Source organism: Mandrillus leucophaeus, unplaced genomic scaffold (assembly GCF_000951045.1).
Source record: "Mandrillus leucophaeus isolate KB7577 unplaced genomic scaffold, Mleu.le_1.0 Scaffold448, whole genome shotgun sequence".
Taxonomy (NCBI): domain Eukaryota; kingdom Metazoa; phylum Chordata; class Mammalia; order Primates; family Cercopithecidae; genus Mandrillus; species Mandrillus leucophaeus.
In genome coordinates this window covers 1,919,381-1,940,662 of record NW_012104787.1, presented here as the reverse complement: position 1 = coordinate 1,940,662, position 21,282 = coordinate 1,919,381, and the positions used below count along the sequence as shown (strand labels likewise).

At 37.1% G+C, this 21,282-nt stretch overlaps 1 protein-coding gene across 8 annotated transcripts in view; it reads right to left on the bottom strand.

Annotated features, from left to right (window-relative positions):
• The window catches only part of GPHN (gephyrin), a 767,219-nt gene that overhangs the window by 73,072 nt on the left and 672,865 nt on the right, over positions 1 to 21,282 (bottom strand). For all 8 annotated transcript variants that reach the window (XM_011994243.1, XM_011994246.1, XM_011994241.1 and 5 more), the window contains 4 exons: positions 13,124 to 13,243; positions 11,516 to 11,574; positions 10,263 to 10,416; positions 2,446 to 2,567 (listed from right to left, as the gene is read on the bottom strand). In XM_011994243.1, coding sequence (XP_011849633.1) covers positions 2,446 to 2,567; positions 10,263 to 10,416; positions 11,516 to 11,574; positions 13,124 to 13,243 — 455 coding nt within the window. The remainder of the gene's footprint in view (positions 1 to 2,445; positions 2,568 to 10,262; positions 10,417 to 11,515; positions 11,575 to 13,123; positions 13,244 to 21,282) is intronic.

The window sequence follows — 21,282 nt, the reverse complement described above, 5'->3', positions numbered from 1 at the left end:
AAACTCTTGGATTTATCCCTTCTCTTCTCAGAAGTTGGTTTTGGTCTTTGAAAAAGGTGTATCTGCCCAGCCTGGGCGACAGAGCCAGACTCCATATCTCAAAAAAAAAAAAAAAAGAAAAAAAGAAAAAGGTGTATCTGGATAGGATAGTTTTTAGGTACTTGTACCTGAAAGGATAGGTTACTGCTAAGGCCCAAATTCAAATAACTGGCTTTTCCCCCCCTTTCCTTCCTGTACACCGGCTTTACTTTCCCTTCCTAGGACGAGGGGTCCTGGGCAGGGTGATGCTAGGTAACCTGTACACTGGCTTTATTAGCATGGGCTCTAACTTGCCTGCTACTTAATGATAAACTTCTTCTTTCTTTCTTTCTCTTTCTCTCCTTCCCTTCCTTCTTTTCTTTTCTTTCTTTCTTTTTTTGAGATGGAGACTCACTTTGTTGCCCAGGCTGGAGTGCAATGGTGCGATCTCAGCTCACTGCAACCTCCACCTCCCGGGTTCAAGTGATTCTCCTGTGTTAGCTTCCTAGTAGCTGGGATTACAGGTGCACACCACTATACCCAGTTAATTTTTGTATTTTTAGTAGAGATGGGGTTTCACCATGTTGGCCAGGCTGGTCTCAAACTCCTTATCTCAGGTAATTCACCTGCCTTGGCCTCCCAAAGTGCTGAGATTATAGGCGTGAACCACCACTCTCGGCCAAACTTCTTTAGAACTAAACATCCATGTAAATACAAATGGTGACGATTTTTAAAAGAATGACATTTGAAAACACACCAGCTTCTACTCCAGTATTCTCAGAGAAAGAAAAAAAAATCAGGAGGAAAGAAGAGAACTTCAAAAGGATAGATGACATAAAAGCTACTACCTTTCAGGTTACTGGCAAGATGCTTGTGTCCAAGGTTTACACCAGGGGTGTTCAATCTTTTGGCTTCCCTGGGCCACATCAGAAGAAGAAGAATTGTCTTGGGCCACATATAAAATACACTAATGATAGCTAAGGAGCTAAGAAAAGAAAATCTCAAAAGAAACTCATAATGTTTTAAGAAAGTTTACGAATTTGTGTTGGGCTACATTCAAAGCTGTCCTGGGTTGTACGTGGTCCATGGGCCAAGGGTTAGAGAAGCTTAGTTTGTTTATTTATTTATTTTTTGAGACAGAGTCTCGCTCTGTTTCCCAGGCTGGGGTGCAGTGTTGTGATCTCAGCTCACTTCAACCTCCGCCCCCCAGGCTCAAATGATTCTCATGCCTCAGCTTTCCGAGTAGCTGGGATTACAGGTGTGCACCACCACACCCAGGCAATTTTTGTCATTTTTTAGTAGAGATGGGGTTTCTTCATGTTAGGCTGATCTCGAACTCTTGGCCTCAAGTGATCCACCCGCCTTGGCCTTCCAAAGTGCTGGGATTACAGGCGTGAGCCACTGCGCCTGGCCTGGACAAGCTTAGGTTAGACTGTGTCCAGTTTGAGCCTAAGATAAAGTTCATAGCATGCCTTGTCAGAGTCTACCTTGTGAATGGTAGGTCAGAACCTCTTCAAAAGCACATTTGAGTTTCGGGAAAGTACTCAACATAAGGGAGGAAGGATCCATGCTTAATGAGGTCTACTCAGTGATGAGGTAGTGATAAAAGAGAAAGGGGATTATGCGTGATAGATACATCATGGGTATTTATCACTCAGATCTGTCTCTGAGCCTTGTCTCCATTGGGTTGATATTTGAGTATTACTAAAAGCAGGTGTAGCTCTAGTGAACTGGAAAGAGTGCCTTTTGAAAGACAGCCAGGCAGCAGTGTTGCATGATGCTGGGATGTTTAGAAAGTGTAGACTTGCTTTTGATCACACATGAGACAGAACTGGAGATTCACAGAAATACTTAGAAAACTTAGCAGAGGGCTGAGTTAATTCAGTAGATGGGGGTAACAGGCTCTTAACAATTAAGTAATTATAGTCAATGTGCTTCCCTTTGTACTTTCAGGTAGGTAAAGCCTGGAGAAACGGGTTACATAAAGATATAAAAATCAATATAGAAGTTCTAGAAAAAAATTGTACTTAAACTTCAAAGAATTAGGTAGTGCTAATTTCGACAATCTCTCTTTTCTTACCTATGTTTTTCTTGTCTTTCTTGAAGAAAGTAAAAATGTGAATCAGAATAATGCCATCACTGTTGGTTCCATTGGGATAAAACCAAAACTATCACAAAAATATCCTTTGAAACCTAACACACCTATAGGAAAGTAAAGTATTTCTCTTGTTTTCAGAGACATTCTAAGAAATCTTTATCTCTAAAGGACATAGATACCTCTATAATTTTTTGGCTTCTGAAGAATGAGATAAGTGAAAATTATGACATTAAATTTCTGTCTCTTTAGCAGCAACTCCACCTACTGAGTACTCCAAAAACTCATATTTGTACAAATACAAACTTTTCAGAATAACATCAAATACTTACTTGTCTCCTACAATACCCAAGTTGATTGTGGGGTAACCATGTTCCTGAATTGTTGCTAGAAGAGTTGAACGATTGCTGTCTCGAATCTTCCCTGGTAAGAGGTCATCTTCAGGATTTAGCAGCTACAAAGCCAAAAAACCACCACAAATTATTCTATTAGGATAATGTTGTATATTTCTAATGAAAAAAAATCTACTAAACTGAGTTTAACATATCTAGCACCTACAATGGTATCTGGCATTTTGAAGGTGAATGCCCAAAGGATCTTTAAATAAATATTGAAAGTATAGGAGGATGAGAAAATGTTCCTATGGAAGTCAGAAAACACTCAGACATTTACCAGGTTGGGCTCCAATTTGATGATAATGCTCTGGAGATACTGGCCAAACTAAATAAAACAATTACCTTTTTTTCTCCCAATATTATTTTCCAATTTATCTTTCATTGGGAATATTTGAGGTACAGATTGTGTGACATGATATCCTTAAGTCTGAACAGAATAATAGTTTATCTTTCCTTTCAAACTTTTTGGTCTCTTTTCTGAAGTGGGGTCAACAGTATCAAAGAAGTTAGGCTTATGTGAAGGACAGAAGACATGTTTTGTCTCTGATACTAGCAAACTTAAGTAATACTTAGCTACATGTATGTACAATTCCATTATTCTGAACTGAATGAACCTTCAGAGATTTAATATCTACTATGTCTATGAAGAAAAGTAAAGAAGCTTATTATATCTTAGGATGTTCCAATAAGGTAGTCAGATTGTATAGTAGGAAGAGCTTTGGATTCCTATAGGGTTCAAATTCAAGTTGACAAAATTCTTTGTCTTAATTTTCTCATTTATAAAATATAGTAATAATAACTACCTTGCAAGGTAATTGTTAGGAGTGAGATAATGAACATTCAGTTTATGCAGATAAATGTACAATAAATGTGATTCTCTTTCCTTTCTTGATGACATATGACGTCAAAAGATCACCTACTTTCCTCCCAATTGTTCTCATGTTGTTACCCCTAGATGCTAGTACAGATGAAATCAGTTTATAATGTGAACACAGACTATTAGATTATAAAATACCTAAGAGTAGTGGGTTCTTAACACACACAGACACATTCTTACAACAATTTATGTACAAGTTTTAAGATATGCTTTGATTTCAGAATTTATAAAGTAAAAAAAGTACTTATTTGAAGTGAGAAAACCTGGACTATTATTTTAGGAGGTTAAAGGCAAGCCTGCACATTTAAGATGTTATAGCTACTAATATGGCCAACACCAGAGCTTAATATATGAATTCTCCCAGACAATAACCACAAGCCCCAATCTTCCTTCAGACTCATTAGTGATACTACGTGGCCAGATTTTTGACTTTATATTGGAAAAGTAGTAGCTTTGCAACCAACTGTCCCCTTACAATAGGCTAGAGGAAAACTCTGACCATCTTATTCAGTGTCACCAGGGAGTCTTCCCTTTGAATACTGTACTAATTTTACTTAATCAGATGCCATGTGACATTGTAACTCACTTTCATTCTTACTCACTGGGAGTGCTTGGAAAATTGCTATTGCAATGCTAACACAGATTAATTTTCTGATCTTAATTAACACACAGTTATTAAAGTGATTATAATTTTATAAGGGGCAAGGCTTGCAGCTCTTTAACTCCATTAATCAAACCAGTTGCTTTAGAAAGAAAACTGTGTGATTATGTCATTTTTTTTCAAAGCAGGGTGCTGACCACCAAGTAAATAAGATTCCTCTGTTATCAGGGTGTTTTCTTTGCTATTTATGTTCCTCTCTGTTATTTTGCTGCAAACAGTTCCAGAAATAATGGAAAATTAGAGGTCACTGGAGAACCAGTTATTTGTCTGTAAAACTGACAAAATGAAAAAATAGCTAGTTACATGAGGGTGTGGGATTTACAGTGCATTTTAAATAATTTCAAAGACAACAATACAGAATTAAATGTCAGAGTATAAGGCTAAATATACTAGAATAAACTCACAATTTTTCCTTTTAAAACTGAATCTTATTTTCTGTTATACTTCCAGTCATCTTGGGAATGATGTCTGAAATTTATTATAGTTTCAATAGAAAAAAATACAAGGTAAAACAAAACGTAACCCATCATCTCCATATCAAGTCACCAACTTCAATTTCCCATTTTTGGTATTATCAATGGTGCCACTATCTTCCCACTTTTTTTTTTTGAGATGGAGTCTTATTCTGTTGCACAGGCTGGAGTGCAGTGGTGCAATCTCAGCTCATTGCAACCTTCGCCCCCTGGGTTCTAGCGATCCTCCTACCACAGCTTCCTGTGTATCTGGGACTACATACACACACTACCATGCCTGGCTAATTTTTGCATTTTTAGTAGAGATGGGGGTTTGCCATGTTGGCCAGGCTGGTCTTGAACTCCTGACCTCGGGTGATCTGCCTGCCTCGGCCTCCCAAAGTGCTGGGATTACAGGCGTGAGCCACCGCGCCCGGCAGGAGGGATAAATCTTTGGACACTTATCAGCCTGCTGATGGCGCCAGAGGAATTTATAGATCAAACTTTATTAACTAGCCTTTAATCTATCATTAGTTTCCCATATATTTGCCTTCCCACAGATTGCTGGCCCTAGAGACTCAAAATCCTTTTCTTTTGTCTCATCACTTCTCTAAGAATGTATCGTTCTTTGCTGAAGATGCTATTTAAGCCAGACTTCTCAGCCAACACTTTAGGAGTTACTAATTTTCCGTTGGGTATCTCCCATATATACATGAGGTATACATGTTAACTAACTTCTGTTTTTTTCTTGTTAAGAAAAAAAATCTATCTTTTATAGAGGTCCCAGGTAAGAACTCATAGGGTTGAGGAAAAATTATTTTTCCCTCTCCAGCATTGTCAAGGTGATGTTTTCTTTTCCTCAGAAACTTTAATATAACCATTTTGTATGATCAACAAGTTTCTCAGGTGGTCTTTCTGTTAGGATTTTGGTATTATGAAAATCCTACCAAGACTTAGGCGGGAGCCCTTGCCACAAGTTATATTATTGGTTATACTGTATTTCAGTGAGGTCTCTTCTGCCTTTTTGTTGGGGGGATTCCTTGTCTATGATGCTTAGATTAACTCCAGCCCTTGTTTTGAGGTCTGATCCTTTTTTTTGTTGAACTCCCAAAGATAGCTGATATTTTGTTATAAGTATAAGGTTTCCAGAATTGTTTGGTTATGATTGGATTTATATTAATTTTTTTCTCAGTAAAGATTTGAAACTGGCCATCCTATCTGTCAATTGGCCACATTGTTGTGTGCCTATGAGAACTTTTCTTAGTTTTGTTTTGTCTATGAGAAACTGGCTTTGGGAAAGATTTCCTCTCTACCCATTCTAGCTTGTTGGGTTTTAGGGTTAGCTGTCAGGGGTTCAACCTTTACTGTTGAGGACTTTAGATACAATATTTAAGTGCTATTTTTCCCTTCTGAATGACCAGTAGCTAATGAATTCATGGGTTCATTTAATAATAAACTTGCACTATCTCCAGGCATAACTCTGGCTTCTGTTTTCTCTTTCACATATTTATCTTTCTAAAAAGTATAATTTCATCAAAGACAACTTGGAATTGCAGTGGTCATTTTGAAGTACTTTTGATATGAGTATGATTATTCACTATAAAGTATGTTTAGAGACTTAATTAATGCTATAGTCTTGATGGAATCATCAAGGGCCTAAGACATTATTCGAACTGGTTGTAATGACTTCCTTTCTTTCTCACATATTGAAATGGGTTTGCTTGCTTTTAAGGCTTTCCCACTCTTTGCAAAGAGAAGATGATTAGACTTTTATAGTGGTCAGTAATTCTCTACATATTTGTGGTAATCATCTCAGTTTCTTTCTCCGTCTTCTAGAAAACTTAATTTATTAATTGATCAAAACGCAATTCTGGTTATTATGGACACACCCAGATAGTTCAGATAAATAGGTCTAACAGAAAAAGAGGGAGAAAAGTCAATGAGCTCTCATGAAGCATGTTCCTGTTCCAAATAGCTTTTAACAAAACTGGGGAAAAAAGGTTTAACTGATAGTTAAGCTAATTGCTTGGCTTACTAGGTTACAAGATAAGAAGGGAAGAGAAACATTTAGAGCTTTTAAACATAATTTAAGGAGTCTTTAAGAATTTGGTTTAGAAATACAGAGTTTTACAAATTGTATTAGAAAATAATTACTATAATATTTCCATTAAGCTGACTATGGACAGATTTGATTGGTTTAATAATTTTGGCTTAAAACCTGTCCTGTGAAGTGGCTATGGTAGCATAAGCCTGTAGTCTCAGCTACTTGGGAAGCTGAGGTGGGAGGATCGCTTGAGCTTAGGAGTTTAAGGCCAGCCTGGGCAAAATGGCAAGACTCTTTCTTTCTTTCTTTTTTGGATTCTGAATGAGTTTTCTTTTCCTGTCTTTTTAAAATTTTTAATTCAATAGGTTTTTGGGGAACAGGTGGTATCTGGTTACATGAATAATTTCTTCAGCAGTGATTAGTGAGATTTTGGTGCACCCATCTCCTAAGCAGCTCTGCCCTGCCCTCCCCTCCCCTCCCTTCCTTTCCTTGTTTCTTTTCTTTTCTCTCCCTTCCCTTCCTTTCCCTCCCCTCCCCTCCTTCCCTTCTTCTTCCCTCCCTCCCTCCCTTCCTTCCTTCCTTCTCTCCCTCTCCCTCTCTCTTTCTCCCTTTGTTTTTTTTTTAATTTTTTTTTTTTTCAAGGTATCACTCTGTTTCCCAGGTGTAGTGCAGTGGAATGGTCATTGCTCACTGTAACCTTTGCCTCAGCCTCCTGAGTAGCAGAGACTACAGGGGCATAGCATCATGCCTTGCTAATTTTTGTATTTTTTTGTAGAGTTAGGGTTTTGCCATGTTGCTCAGGCTGGTCTCAAACTCCTAGCCTCAAGTGATCTACCCATCTCAGCCTCCCAAATTGCTGGGATTACAGGCATGAGCCACCACAGGTTGCATATCTAAATTTTAATATGCACAGTTTGTTGAAATCAACAAATATCGAAATCAGCTATTCCATGTTAGCTATAGTTGATAACTCTATATCCCCAATTTTGAAATAATTTGCTGGTCCTTAACAAGCTCATACAGTAACAAAATACCAGGTAGGTTTTAAAGAGTATACATAGATATCTTGTATGGCATTCTTTGGGTTGCCAAGGCAACTGTCCTGCTTACCAATATGTCACATGAAATTCAAGAAGTGGACATATGTGAAACCATATATATCTTTTTGTTTGTTTGTTTTTGAGATGGAGTCTCTCTCTGTTGCCTAGACTAGAGTGCAGTGGTGCGATCTCAGCTCACTGCAACCTCCGCCTCCCGGGATCAAGCAATTCTCCTGCCTCAGCCTCCCAAGCAGTTGTCACTACAGGCATGTGCCATCACACCCAGCTAATTTTTTTGTATTTTTAGTACAGACAGGGTTTTGCCATGTTGGTCAGTCTGGTCTCGAACTCCTGCCCTCAAGCGATCCTCCTGCCTCAGCCTCCCAAAGTGCTGGGATTACAGGCGTGAGCAACCATGCCCAGCTATTGGTTTTGGAAACTAAAACCAATACTTAAGGAAGTTTGTACTGTGACTGGGTAAATTATGGCCTTGCCACATTAAGTGCAATTTCTTTTGCCCTTTCTGAAAATAGATAATATTTTTTTGCTATTGTTCTCTGGGTATCTGAGAATTTCAAGCCTTCAGGAGAGATAATATGCTTTATCTCTTTTATCACCAATTTCCAGTAAAGTGCCTGGCACAGAGGTACCCAATTATCTGCTGAACAAAACTAAATTATATGATCACAGAGTCATAATAAAAACTAACTTGAATAAGAGAAAGGGAGGAATGTTGAGCTATATGGAACCCAAGATTATATAATTTAGAAGCATTATTCTCTTGGAAAACTGTGGTATAGTTTGGTATAGCAGCCCTGTTAAAGTAGGGGAATGAGTCATTTAGAATTAGTCAAAGCTTCTTCAAGAATAATACGCTCTATGGGGGCAGGGAACTAAGACTACAAATTCTTCCCTAGATTTCATGATATAATACCATCTCTATTTTCATCCCATTATCTTAGCCTACTTCCAGTAATTAGTTTTAACTGAGTGTAAAAGGTAGCTTAAACAAAACACTAACAATATACTCTGTGAATAATTGAGAGGCTGAGTCCAGACCTACAAAAGCATGAGAGAGAAATATAAGCAGTATCGCTTAAACAGAGTTTCCTATTAACTAAATAGTTATTTATGAGTGTGTTAATTCTTATTTTACTTTATTTTGTGATAGGGTCTCACTCTGTCACCTAGGCTAAAGTGCAGTGGTGCCATCGTAGCTCACTGCAGCCTTGAATTCCTGGGCTCAAGTGATCCTCCCACCTCAGCCTCCCCAGTAGCTAGGACTATAGGCATGTGCTACCAAGCATAGCTATTTTTAATTTTTTAGTAGAGGCAGGGTCCCACTATGTTGCCCAGGCTGGTTTTGAACTCTTAGCCTCAATTGATCCCCCTGCTTCAGCCTCCCTAAATGCTGGGATTACAGGTATAAGCCACCATGCCTGGTCCCTGAGTGTGCTGCTGTTTAGCTTTCTCAAACTCCGTGAACTTACTTGATGCACAAAGCATGTTAAGTAAATCATAAAAAAGAATAGTTCATTGAGTCAACCAGTTTAATAAAAATTTATTTCTGATGCTATATATAGTGTTATTTGGTCCTAAGGATATTAAAATCATTACTGTGTAGATCAAATTGAAAAGAATGTTTGTTTTCTGTCAATCAATAGTTTTTGGAAATGACTAGTGTATATATACTGGGAAGTAAGCACATCTGGAATGTTGATTTAGCTATCCATTCGCAAAATAAAAGAGTCTATTCTTTTGCTTTAACCAAAAGGACTATAAGGTCATAAAAAGACCTTTGAAAATTTTCATTTCCAAGACTTCAAGAAATTAAAAATAATGATGAGTTTATTTTCAGAACAAAGAGATCAAAAAAAAATCCCGTTAATCTTTTCTTTAATAGTAACGTCAAAGGAATTATTAATACTTTTAAAAATCTCAATAGTTTCTGATTCTTTTAAAAGGTTTTGAATTTCCAGCAGATTCACATTTTAGTATTCTCTATTTGACCTTAGAGCTTCTGACTGAAGTTTTGCACAACCTAAGCAAAACAGGCAATGGGAAGTTTTTTAATAGTTCTCAGAAAGAGACGAACTAAATTCTCTTTTCTAAATCAGGAATGAAATGATGTTTTGACCCATTCTAAATATCATGCCACTAGAGATGCTATCTTTAGGGAGAGAGAAAAAAAAAACCCTGATTATCAAATCCCTCTTGGTGATTAAAGATCAAATGGAACTTTTCGTAAGAAGTACTAGCCATGATGTCCTGATTCATTGATACTTCCCACACAGAAGTGGCCCATCATTTCAGCAGCAGGCTGGGCACAATTCATTGTCTAAACAGAAAAAGTACTGAGTTTGCATAGTTTAATATCCATAGCTAGCAGCTAAAATTCTTTGCTTATGTGTACTGACTTTGTGGAAACGCCATTGGTTATATTTCATTCTAATAGAAGAGAACATTTCATAATACATAATTTTTACTAGTTCTTCTTTGTTCTCATATTCTGAACTTGAAACTATCCTTAGGCCAATTTATTGTTTCCCTGTTGTAAGAATGTGGACCCACTGGTATGATCTATAATCTACAACATTCTATTTACAACACAGAACAGATGTCAGAAATACCTTTATCTTACAGGCCCGCTCCCCACTCCCTCCATTTTTACTTTTAATACCTCATTCCCTGTTGACATGACTGCAACCACTGGAAATTTATTAACTTCAACCTCTGTGACACCTACAGTTGCCAGAAGACCAATCTCTGAGGGGCCCATGTGGGTTCCTTTGGCCAAAACACATTCCCCTCTTTTAATGTCATGGCCGATGGGTCTGAAAGTCAAAGCAGAATCATAAGCAGTGTGATTAAGAACAATGTTTTCTCAACTCAGAGGGAAACTTTCGTGTCAAAAAAAAGGACATTCAAGAGGATAAAAAAGTTAAGAAATAAAGTAGTAGGAAAATAATGAAATGAAGGGATTCTAAAAATCCTATGCTTTTTTAATTTTAAAAGTTAAATCACACAACAGAAAACAGAAATAGGATTTGAATATATTACTGCTAAAGAAAAATATGTTACTTCATATTTGAAAATTTTTTTTCCTGAGTACCTGTGAAGAAAATTACTTTACAAATTGTTTTGTGTTACATTTTAGTAAAAATACCAATTGTAAACTTTCTTTGATAAGGCAAGAATTCGTATGAAAATATCTAGTGGCATTAATAAGAGGTCCACAGCTGACTAGCTTTGTGGCAAGGAGATTAATGCTAATGAGGTTACAGTTATAGAGATAATTTCCATTTGGACCACTTAGGTTGGTCCTGATCTGTGGCTACCGAGGTACATTCACCTTGGTGTGCTGCCATAGGGATGGGAGAAGTGTAGCTTCGTTACAAAGGGATGTTCAGCAAATTAGTATTAATGGAATCAGGGTAAATATATTCCATTGGAAGAAAAATAATTTAAGGTATATGCACTATTTATTATAGCAAATAGCTTCATCTTTGCATATAAGGAGGAGCAGATTATTCCATTATTATTGGTAGTCACTAGAGCATATGCTATCAGTTAACTGTGTAAACACCCAATTCTGGTATTATCTGAGTTAATACCAAATTCCAGATTATTTAGGAATGGGATTGGGTAATTCTGGATTATCTAGGAGTAGAATTAACTGTAGAATATGTAGGCTCATGATTTTACCTCTTTCTCATCTTGCTTTTGACTAACTTGCCTTTACTATCTTCATTAAAAAGTAGGCAGGGCAGATATGTGATACAGAATTCATAACGTTCATTTTGCTTTTTGTTAAAGCCCTGAAAATTAATGGCTAACTGACATGGCTGCAGATTTATAGTAGCCAGGGTTTCCTGAGTAAATGATCATATAGAAACAAAAGTAGGTTATATATTCTATGTGTTTTGAAGTTACCTGATATCTTGGCCTGGCCGAGCTTGCACCAAAATTCGCACTTCAAGTTCTTCAGTGCCCTATAATAAGAGCAGGTCATATAATTTCAAACAGAATTTCTGAGCAGTAGAATTTAGCTACTCTGATACTTTTACCATCAGATAGGCCCAGGATATATACAAATATAGAGAAAAAGACAATTATTTGCTACACCCTTTGAAAACACTGAATTTCTAACACAGGTTCCTGAAAAATTAGAAGGTTTGGTGGCAATAAATAAAAAAATTAAAATGTACCAATTCAAATATTAAATCTTGTTTATAATACATTATAAATTTATATACACACACACACACACACACACATATATATATATATAGCTACCCTAATAAAGTGAATGTGCATGGAGGTAATAGCTTTCTTCTTTTCCCATGAATCATGGGATCAATACCATGCCAAGGTTACCAAATACTTACAGAAATTTCAGTAAAGGACTTATAGTTTGCCTGGTAGTAGATTTCTGTACATTAATTGCAATAATCAATTTTACATTTATGGGCTGTGAATAATATTGTGACATTGGAACCGTGTCTTGTCATCTGGCAGAGTCTGTGGATGCATGTGTTCTGGACTTCAGTGCTCTGCTGGCTTCCCTGATGCCAATAAATCTGCTTAGGCAGTTTTAACAGCAGGCAATGTGACCTGTTTGCCAAGAGTTGAATTTTATAAACCTTACATATGGAAAGGTGATCAGAAAGAAAATCTCCAGATCAAGGAAAGTGTCTGTCTCTTGGCATGGCCAATTTTACTATCTACTCAGCTTGGGAGAATATATGTTTATTTTCAACCTCAGCTTTACAATATATCTTTACTTTCTTCACAAAACAAGAAACATAGCTGATTATTAAAACCTCAGTTGAATCTATTCTACTTTTATTACTGGATTATACTCTGGTTTCAATAACCTGCCACTATTTTCAGCGAGATAAAGGCTTGCTTAGATTCCAGCATCTTTTACTTGAGGTAATGGAGGGAGAACTGACATACACTTAATATTTGCAGGCTGTCATTTGGTGGCACAACTTTTTCCGGACTTACAGAAAACCAGAGGTGAAAGGGTCATTTGGTTCAAGTGCTTGGCTTAGTGTAATATTCAATAACTTGCCCAAGTGCTCTTTGTTAAATGCTTCTCTAGTGAATTCTGATTTCATGAACTCCTTGACATTTTATCAGAAGCTAGTCTCAGTGGCAAAATTTTCAGCTGGAAGGTATGTCAACCATTAATATCTCTGCTCTGGAAGGTATCTCAACCATTAATATCTCTGTTTTTCTTTCTTGAGGTACTTTCTTTCCTTGTTTGCATGTGAAACTGCTTGGGTCTAATATGGTTCAAATTCTGCTATAACAGAAATGATCACAGAAACCCCTCCTGTAACAATAGATTTTCAAGCTTAAGGAAATTTCTTATTTACTGGAGACTCATATATGACAATATAAGATACCACCATAAGCAAAAACAAAACAAAACAACCCAAAAAACTGGGTTAATCTCACAAACATTGCAGAAAATGGTTGTGACATAATACTGCCATAGGAACAACAGCGCAGTAAGAGTTGGTGATGACGTACATCATCTGATTCCCTGATAAGTTCAGTATCTTCCACTTGTACTACTGCATCAGCACCGCAGGGTATTGGAGCACCTGTTGTAACCCGCATGACTTGTCCTGGCATTACTGTCTGAGTTGGCTGGAAATAAACATGAAAAAGACAGTTGATGTACTTTGCTGCTGCAAAGGAAAAGTCTGCAGAGGATGTTAATTTTTTTAATATTAAAAAAATAAAAGAAAGTCTTACAGTCTTATTCATTTTGGGCCATGTAATAAAAGTTACCCACAAACAGGTGCACTCACACTGAAGAGGCTTTAGGTTCATTTAAGCTGATTTTATATGTACTTTAAGGTAATAACTATTAGGTGTCTGTCTTGGTGCTCTGCTTTACTTTTGAAGAACTGCCATTTACATTTGCCATTTTTGCCTCTCAAATAATGTACATTTTCCTAATATATGCAAAGTGATTTGAGAGTCTGTAAGTGAAAAAATTGCTAGGACATACATTATGAATAACAATTACAAAAAAATCACCTTCGTAAATTACTGAAGTTCTGATGTTTGAGAAATGTAGTACTTTATTAACTAAACTTTTTGGTTAAATAAAGGCAAGCCAGAAATATTTTAAGTACTGCCTTTGAAAATATTCTAAAATATAAAAATATTCTAAAACATATTCTCACCTATCAATTAATAATAGAAGTTGAGCAAATATAACCAAATCTTTAAAAACGATTCCAGTGTCTGTAATGACCTAGGTTAAACATTACTTTTGAAAATGAAAAACAAAATTTTCATTGTCTATGCTCTCATATTGATGGTATAAGAGATAGAACCTCCCCTGCTAACTTCTTACAACATGGGGAAAAGCATTTTTCTGTAAGATTCATCTGATAGATTTGATCAGATAGACAAGTGATCTGAAAGTCACTTGTCAGGCGCAATGATTTAGACTGAAGTTTGGAAAAGGAATGCTTCAAATTCCCCCTAAGAAAAAATCCTGAGACAATATTAATCCCCCCCTGCCAAAAGATTACTTTCTAAAGATGTCTGCCTCATAAGTATAGTCATGTGCTGCATAAGGATAGTTTGCTCAATGTTGGACTGCATATATGATGGTGGTCCCATAAGATTACCATATTTTTTACTGTACTTTTTGTTTTGATAAACAAATACTTACCATTATAATTGCATACAGTATTCAGTACAGTAATACGCTGTGCAGGTATGTAGCCTAGGAGCAATAGGTTATACCACGTAGACTAGGTGTGTAGTGGGCTAAACCATCCAGGTTTGTGTAAGTACACTCTATGATAGTTGGACAACAAGAAAATTGCCCAACAACATATTTCTCAGAATATATCTTCGTTAAGTGACTCATGACTCTATTTAAAATCTTAAGGCCCTACATTGTGAATATATTTACCACTACAAAACTATAAGCTTGAAAACCATCAAGATGGTATATTTAATGTTATATGTGTGTGTATGTTTTGTCGTTGTTATTTTAACAACCAAAATAAGATAAAGTAAAATAAACCACACATATACACACACACCCCTTAGGGAATGGTTAAGAAAAAAAAATACCCTACTACTGAAAGTATAATCAAAGTAAAATAGGAAATTTATTAGAAAAGTCTTAAAAATCTTCTCTCCATAATATTATTACTGCAAGCAATACTACCAATAACTAATATTTATTGAACCCACAATCTATGCTAGGTACAATGTTAAGTACATTATATATTCTAGAATATAAGCCTCACAAAGACAAAGATTTGTTTCATTTTCTGTTTGCCTCTCCAGATCACATCATCATTCTCTACTCTGTGCTGTAGTCCAGAAGCTGACCTCTATGGACTATTTTAAACAGGTTCCCATCACTTTGGTGTCTGGTGAGACTCAGTCAAAGGGAGGGGTCAGTAAGATAGAGGGTAGAAGGGAGACAGAGAAGTAGAGTTTTCATTCCCCTTGCTCTTTTCCTCCTGGGCTGCAGTTTGGTGATAGTTAGGGCATCTCTACTACTGAGGGCAACAGCTGCTGTTGGGCAGTCCTCTCCCATAGCTATGAATCTTCCCAGGTTCAAGTACTGTCATCTTTCTTTGCTCCTTCAGACTAAGAGGTGGTAAGGAAATCTCATGGTTGCTAGCTCCTGGGTGCTGCAGATTCCTTTGTTGGTTTCCCTTAACTCCATCCAGACATTGGAGATAGTTTCTAATCTTTAATCATCCTTTTTCCAGACATATTGCTCTGTTACAGCAAGGCTTAGAAAGTGTGTGGCACACACTTTGCCAAGCTGAGCACCTATGCATCCCAGGCTGAGCTGATGTAGTCGCTCATATTCTAGGGAAACAGTGCTGATTGAGCCAAGATACTCTGACCTACAGGTCAAATAACTCCAGTACCCTGCTTCTCTGGAGCTAGACAATAGCCCCTTAGAGTCTGAGCTGCTGAGATACCTCTCTGTCTGGGGAGTTGAGTCATTCCTGTGTTGATCCTTGTCCCCCTGGTGATCGAACCACAGCTGTGCTCTGCCATTCTAAGGTGTCTGCTGCTGCTGCACCTGGCCTCAGAGTCTGAGGCAAGGATCTGTGTAGCCCCGCCATCCAGGGGTCTAGAGTCACTACTACACAGTACCTTATCCACTGTGACCAGAGCTGCTGCTGAGCCCTACTGGCTCTGGTTCCTGAGCTGCGGCCATACCCTGCTCCCCTGGCCAAAACCTTTCTCTTTGGAGTTTGGTCAGTACTACACCCTACCCATTAGGTATAAAATCACAGGTACAACCAGGGCACCTGGGTCCAAGCTGCTAGGGGGTGCCTCAGAGTCATAAATCTTGGTTCTTTGGGTAACCTACACCCAACTCTGCCACAGAGAATGAACCTGAACCCCAAGAACCAGGTGCCACAATGGATTCACAAGACCCTGAGCTTTGGATCCTGGCTCCACAGTCACTCCAAGCACCATTTTTGAGCCTAGTGCCACTGTAGCTGCTTGGAGGGCATGTCAGACCTAACGCCAAGAGGGATCCCTTCAGCTGATTCTCCCTATTGTGTGGAAAACAAGAAGAGGAGGACTCCAAAAACCCTTCAAACCAAGGATATTAACAGCCTATGACACTACTACCACTGACACAAACTTCTATGGATTAGGCCACTGAAGTACTCACAGTTATTGCTGACATTGAATGCAACTGAAAAAGCTGCATGGAGACTACACCATTGCACCTGTCCAGAAAGTCACCATGCCCTTTGCAACCAACACACTAAAGGCCAACTACAGGCTTCTCTACAAAACCACCCTAGAAAGTCTGAAAGAAGCAATAGTTCCACCAGGCACACAGATCAACATGGGGACACAAGAAACACAAAAAAGCAAGGAAATATGACACCACTAAAGGAATACATCTCTAGTAACAGACTCCAATGAAAAGGAAATCAGTGAACTCCTGGAGAAGAAATTGTAAAATAATGATCTTAAGGAAACTCAATTAGATACAAAAAAAACACCTAGTTATAATTCAACAAAATCAGCAAAACAATTCATAAGAACAAGAAATTCAACGAAGATACAGAAATCATAAAAAAGAACCAAACAGAAATCCTGCAGCTGAATAATTCAAATAATGAAATTAAAAATTACAATAGAGTGCTTCAATAGCAGTTTTAATAAAGCAGAAGAAAGAATCTTTGAACTTGAAGACAGGTCATTTGAAATACCCAGCGAGAGAGAGAGAGAGAGAGAGAGAGAGAGAGAGAAAGAGAAGAATGAAAAAGAGTAAAGAAAGCTTGTAAGACTTATGGAATGCCATACAAGAACAAACATTCATATTATTGGAGTTTCAGAAAAAAAGAAAGGAAAAGGTATAAGAAACTTATTTAATAAAATAATCGCTGAAAACTTCCCAAGTCTGGGGAAAGGTATGGATATCCAGGTCCAGGAAGTCCAAAGGTCTCCAAATCATGTCATATATAATGAAATCCACATTAGACTAACAGTAGATTTCTCTGCAGAAAACTTACAGGCCAGGAAGAAAGGAGATAATATCTTCAAAGTGCTGAAATAAAAAAATTTCTAACTCTGAATACTATATGCAGCAAAGTTATCCTTTGGAAATGAGGGAGAAATAAAGTCTTTCCCAGACAAGCAAAAATGGAGAGAATTCATTACTACTACACTGGTCTTACAATAAATTCTCAAGGGAGTCATATATCTGGAAGCAAAAAGACAATAATCACTATCATAAAAACACACACAAGCATAAAACTCACTGGTACAGCAGATTAACAAAGGAGAAAGAGAAAAGAATAAAAGAGCATCAATATAGAAAACAACCCAACTGCAATGATAAACAATAAGAGAAAGAAGCAGCGAGGGGTAAGCAAACCCAGAAAACAATAAAATGACAGGAGTCCTCATCTATCAGTAAGAACCTTAAATGTAAATAGATTAAATTCCCTAGTTGAAAGATACAGACAAGCTGAATGGATTAAAAAAAAAACCAAAAAACTATTTGCTGCCTACATGAGACTCACTTCACCTGTACAGATACATATAGACTGAAAGTGAAGAAATCAATCAAGATATTTGATGCAAATGGAAACCAAAATCAGGTAAGAGTAGTTACATTTATACCAGATAAAACAGACTTTAAGTCAGAAACTGTAAAAAGAAATACAAGAGAAGTCATTCTATAATTATAAAGGGATCAATTTACCATAAGGATACAACAATCGTAAACATATATGCATTGAACATGGGATCACCCACTGTAAAGCAGGTATTATTTATCTAAAAGGAGAGACAGATTCCAATACAATAATATTTGGGGAGTTTGACACCCTACTCGCAGCATTGGACAAGTCATACAGATAGAAAATCAACATAGAAACGCTGGATTTAAACTGCATTTTAGACCAAATAGACATAACAGATATTTATAGTACATTTCATCCAAGAGCTGTATAATACACATTTTTTTTTCATTAGCACATGGAACATTCTCCAGATAGACCATATTAGGCTACAAAACAAGTCTCAATAAGTTTAAAAGAACTAAAATTATATCAAATTTTTTTCCAACCACAATGGACTAAAAGTATAAATCAATACAAGAGGAACATTCAAAATTGTACAAACATGTAGAAATTACACAACATGCTCCTGAGCAACCAATGGATCAATAAATATATTAAGAGATACATAGATTTCCCAAAACAAACAAAAATAGAAACACAGCAGACAAAAACCTATGGGATACAGCAAAAACAGCATTAAGAGGGAAGTTTATAGCAATAAACACCTATATCAACATGGTAGAAAGATTTCAGTGAAACAACATAGTGATATATCTCAAGGAATTAGAAAAGCAAGAACAAACCAGATCCAAAATCAGAAGAAGGAATGAAATAATAAAGATCAGAGAAACAAATGAAATTGAGACTAAAAAACCATAAGAGATGAATGAAATTAAAGTTGACTTTATGAAAATATAAACAAAATTGACAAAGCATTAGCTAGACTACTAAAAAAAGACCCAAATAATCAAAATCAGAAATGAAAAAGGAGGCATTACAACTGATACTACAGAAATACAAAGGGTCATTAGAGACTACTAGGAAGAACTACATGCCAAAAAATTAGAAAACCTAGCAGAAATGGGTAAATTCCTCAATACATACAATCTACCAAGCTTGAGCCAAGAAGAAATAGAAAACCTGAACAGATCAATCATGAGTAATGAGATTGAATCTGTAATAAAGTCTCCCATTGAAGAAAAGCCCAAGATCTGATGACTTCACTGCTTAATCCTACCAAACATTTAAAGAAGAACTCATACTAATTCTTCTCAAATTCTTCTGGAAAACTGAAGAGGAAGAAATTCTTCCAAACTCAATCTATGAAGTCAGCATTATTCTGATACTCAAACCAGAAAAGGACACAACACAAAAAAGGAAAACTACAGGCCAATATCCTTGATGCAAAAATGCTTAATGAAACACTTGCAACTGAATCCAGCAGCACATTAAAAAGATCATTCACCATGATCAAGTGGGATTTACCCTGGGGATGCAGGGGTGGCTCAACATATGCCAGTCAATAAACGTGATACGTCACACCAACAGAATGAAGGACAAAAACTATATGATCATCTCAACAGACTTAGGAAAACATTTGATAAAATTCAACAATCTTTCATGATTAAAACTCTCAACATCTTAGGTATAGAAAGAATGAGTGTACACAGTGAAGGCCCTAGATGACAAACCCACAGCCAACATCATACTGAATGGGGAAGATTTGAAAGCTTTTCCTCTGAGATCTAGACCAAGACAAGGATGCCCACTTTCAACACTTTTATTCAACACAGTACTGGAAGTCCCAGCCAGAACATTTAGGCAAGAGAAAGAAATAAAGGGTATCCAAAGGGGAAAAGAGGAAGTCAGACTGTACCTGTTTGCAGATAACATGATCTTATATATAGAAAATCCTAAAAGCTCCACCAAAGACTCTTAAAACTGATAAATATAGTACAGCTGCAGGATACAAAATCAACATACAAAAATGAGTAGCATTTCTATACACCAAGAACAAACTAGCAGAGAAAGAAAATGAGAGAGCAATCCCATGTATAATAACTACAAAAAAATCTAGGAATAGATTTAGCCAAGGAGGTAAAAAATCTCTATAAGGAAAACTATAAAATACTGATGAAAAAGATTGAAGAAGCCACAATAAAAGAGAGAAAGAAACAGCATCCCATGTCATTGGGTTGGAAGAATTAATATTGTGAAAATGACCATACTACCAAAAAAGCAATCTACAGATTCATTGCAATTCCTATATAAATACCAAGTGACATTCTTCACAGAAATAAAAAATCCTAAAATTTGTATGAAACCACAAGAGACCCCAAATAGCCAAAGCTATCCTGAATAAAAAGAAGAAAACTGGAGGCTTCACACTGTCAGAAATCAAAATATACTACAAAGCTATAGTAACTGAAATACATGGTTTAGACAGCAAAACAGACACACTGACCAATGGATCAGAAGAGAGAACCCAGTGAGGTTGGAGCCCCCCCACAGAGTCCATACTGGGGTGAAGGTTGCAGTGAGCTGAGATCATGTTGGGCAACCAAGCAAGACTCTGTCTCAAGAAAAAACCCAGAAACCAAAAAGCAAGAACAACCTCTCCCTCCCCCCAAAAAAACCCAAACAAACAAACAAAATAAGACAAGTCATTTATAAAAAAGAATCAAACCTAGCTGTTCTTTTTGTCAGAAAAATGGTCATGGTAATGAAATCCAGCTTGGTGCAGCATGGACAAGAATATATATCACTATAGTGCCAACTTAGCTTCAGAGAGCTGTATGTGAATCTCCTCAATTTTTGGATGCTAAAATGAGGAAGCTAGGGTTAACACCATTGGTACTATCCTTCTCCTATATATCTCAACTCATTTCTACTGTTAATCCATGCTAAGCCAAAGAAGAAAGGCATGGAACATAGTGTTTGCCAAACTGCTGCCTTCATTTCAAAAATTATTATTTATTTATTTCTTGTCACTTTTATTTATTTTTATTTTTATTTTTTTGAGACGGAGTTTCGCTCTTGTTGCCCAGGCTGAAGTGCAGTGGCGAGATTTTGGCTCACCGCAACCTCTGCCTCCCAGGTTCAAGCGATTCTCCTGCCTCAGCCTCCAGAGTAGCTGGGATTACAGCTATGTGTCACCATGCCTGGCTCATTTTGTATTTTCAGTAGAGACAGGCTTTCTCCATGTTGGTCAGGCTGGTCTTAAACTCGCAAACTCAGGTAATCTGCCCGCCCTGGCCTCCCAAAGTGCTGGGATTACAGGCGTGAGCCACCGCGCTCGCTGACACTTTTATTTTTATATATTGCATGGTAGTAGCAGTTGAGTATTCCATCTCAGGAAGAGGAAACTTTAAAGGGGAGCAGAAGGGAAAGGAAAAAAGTTCTTTGGTTTTCTTCTAGTTCCATTCAATAAGGTAGGAGCTCTGTCGATCAACCTTTGTAACTCACCGGATTGACAGATGCTATTTCCTCTTAAACAAAACAATGGCCCCAGCACACTTCAAGTTTGAAGCTGTCACACTCTTCTCTTGTATACCTGTAAGCTGCCACTCTAAGAATCAATTGAGTTTGTTCCCAAAC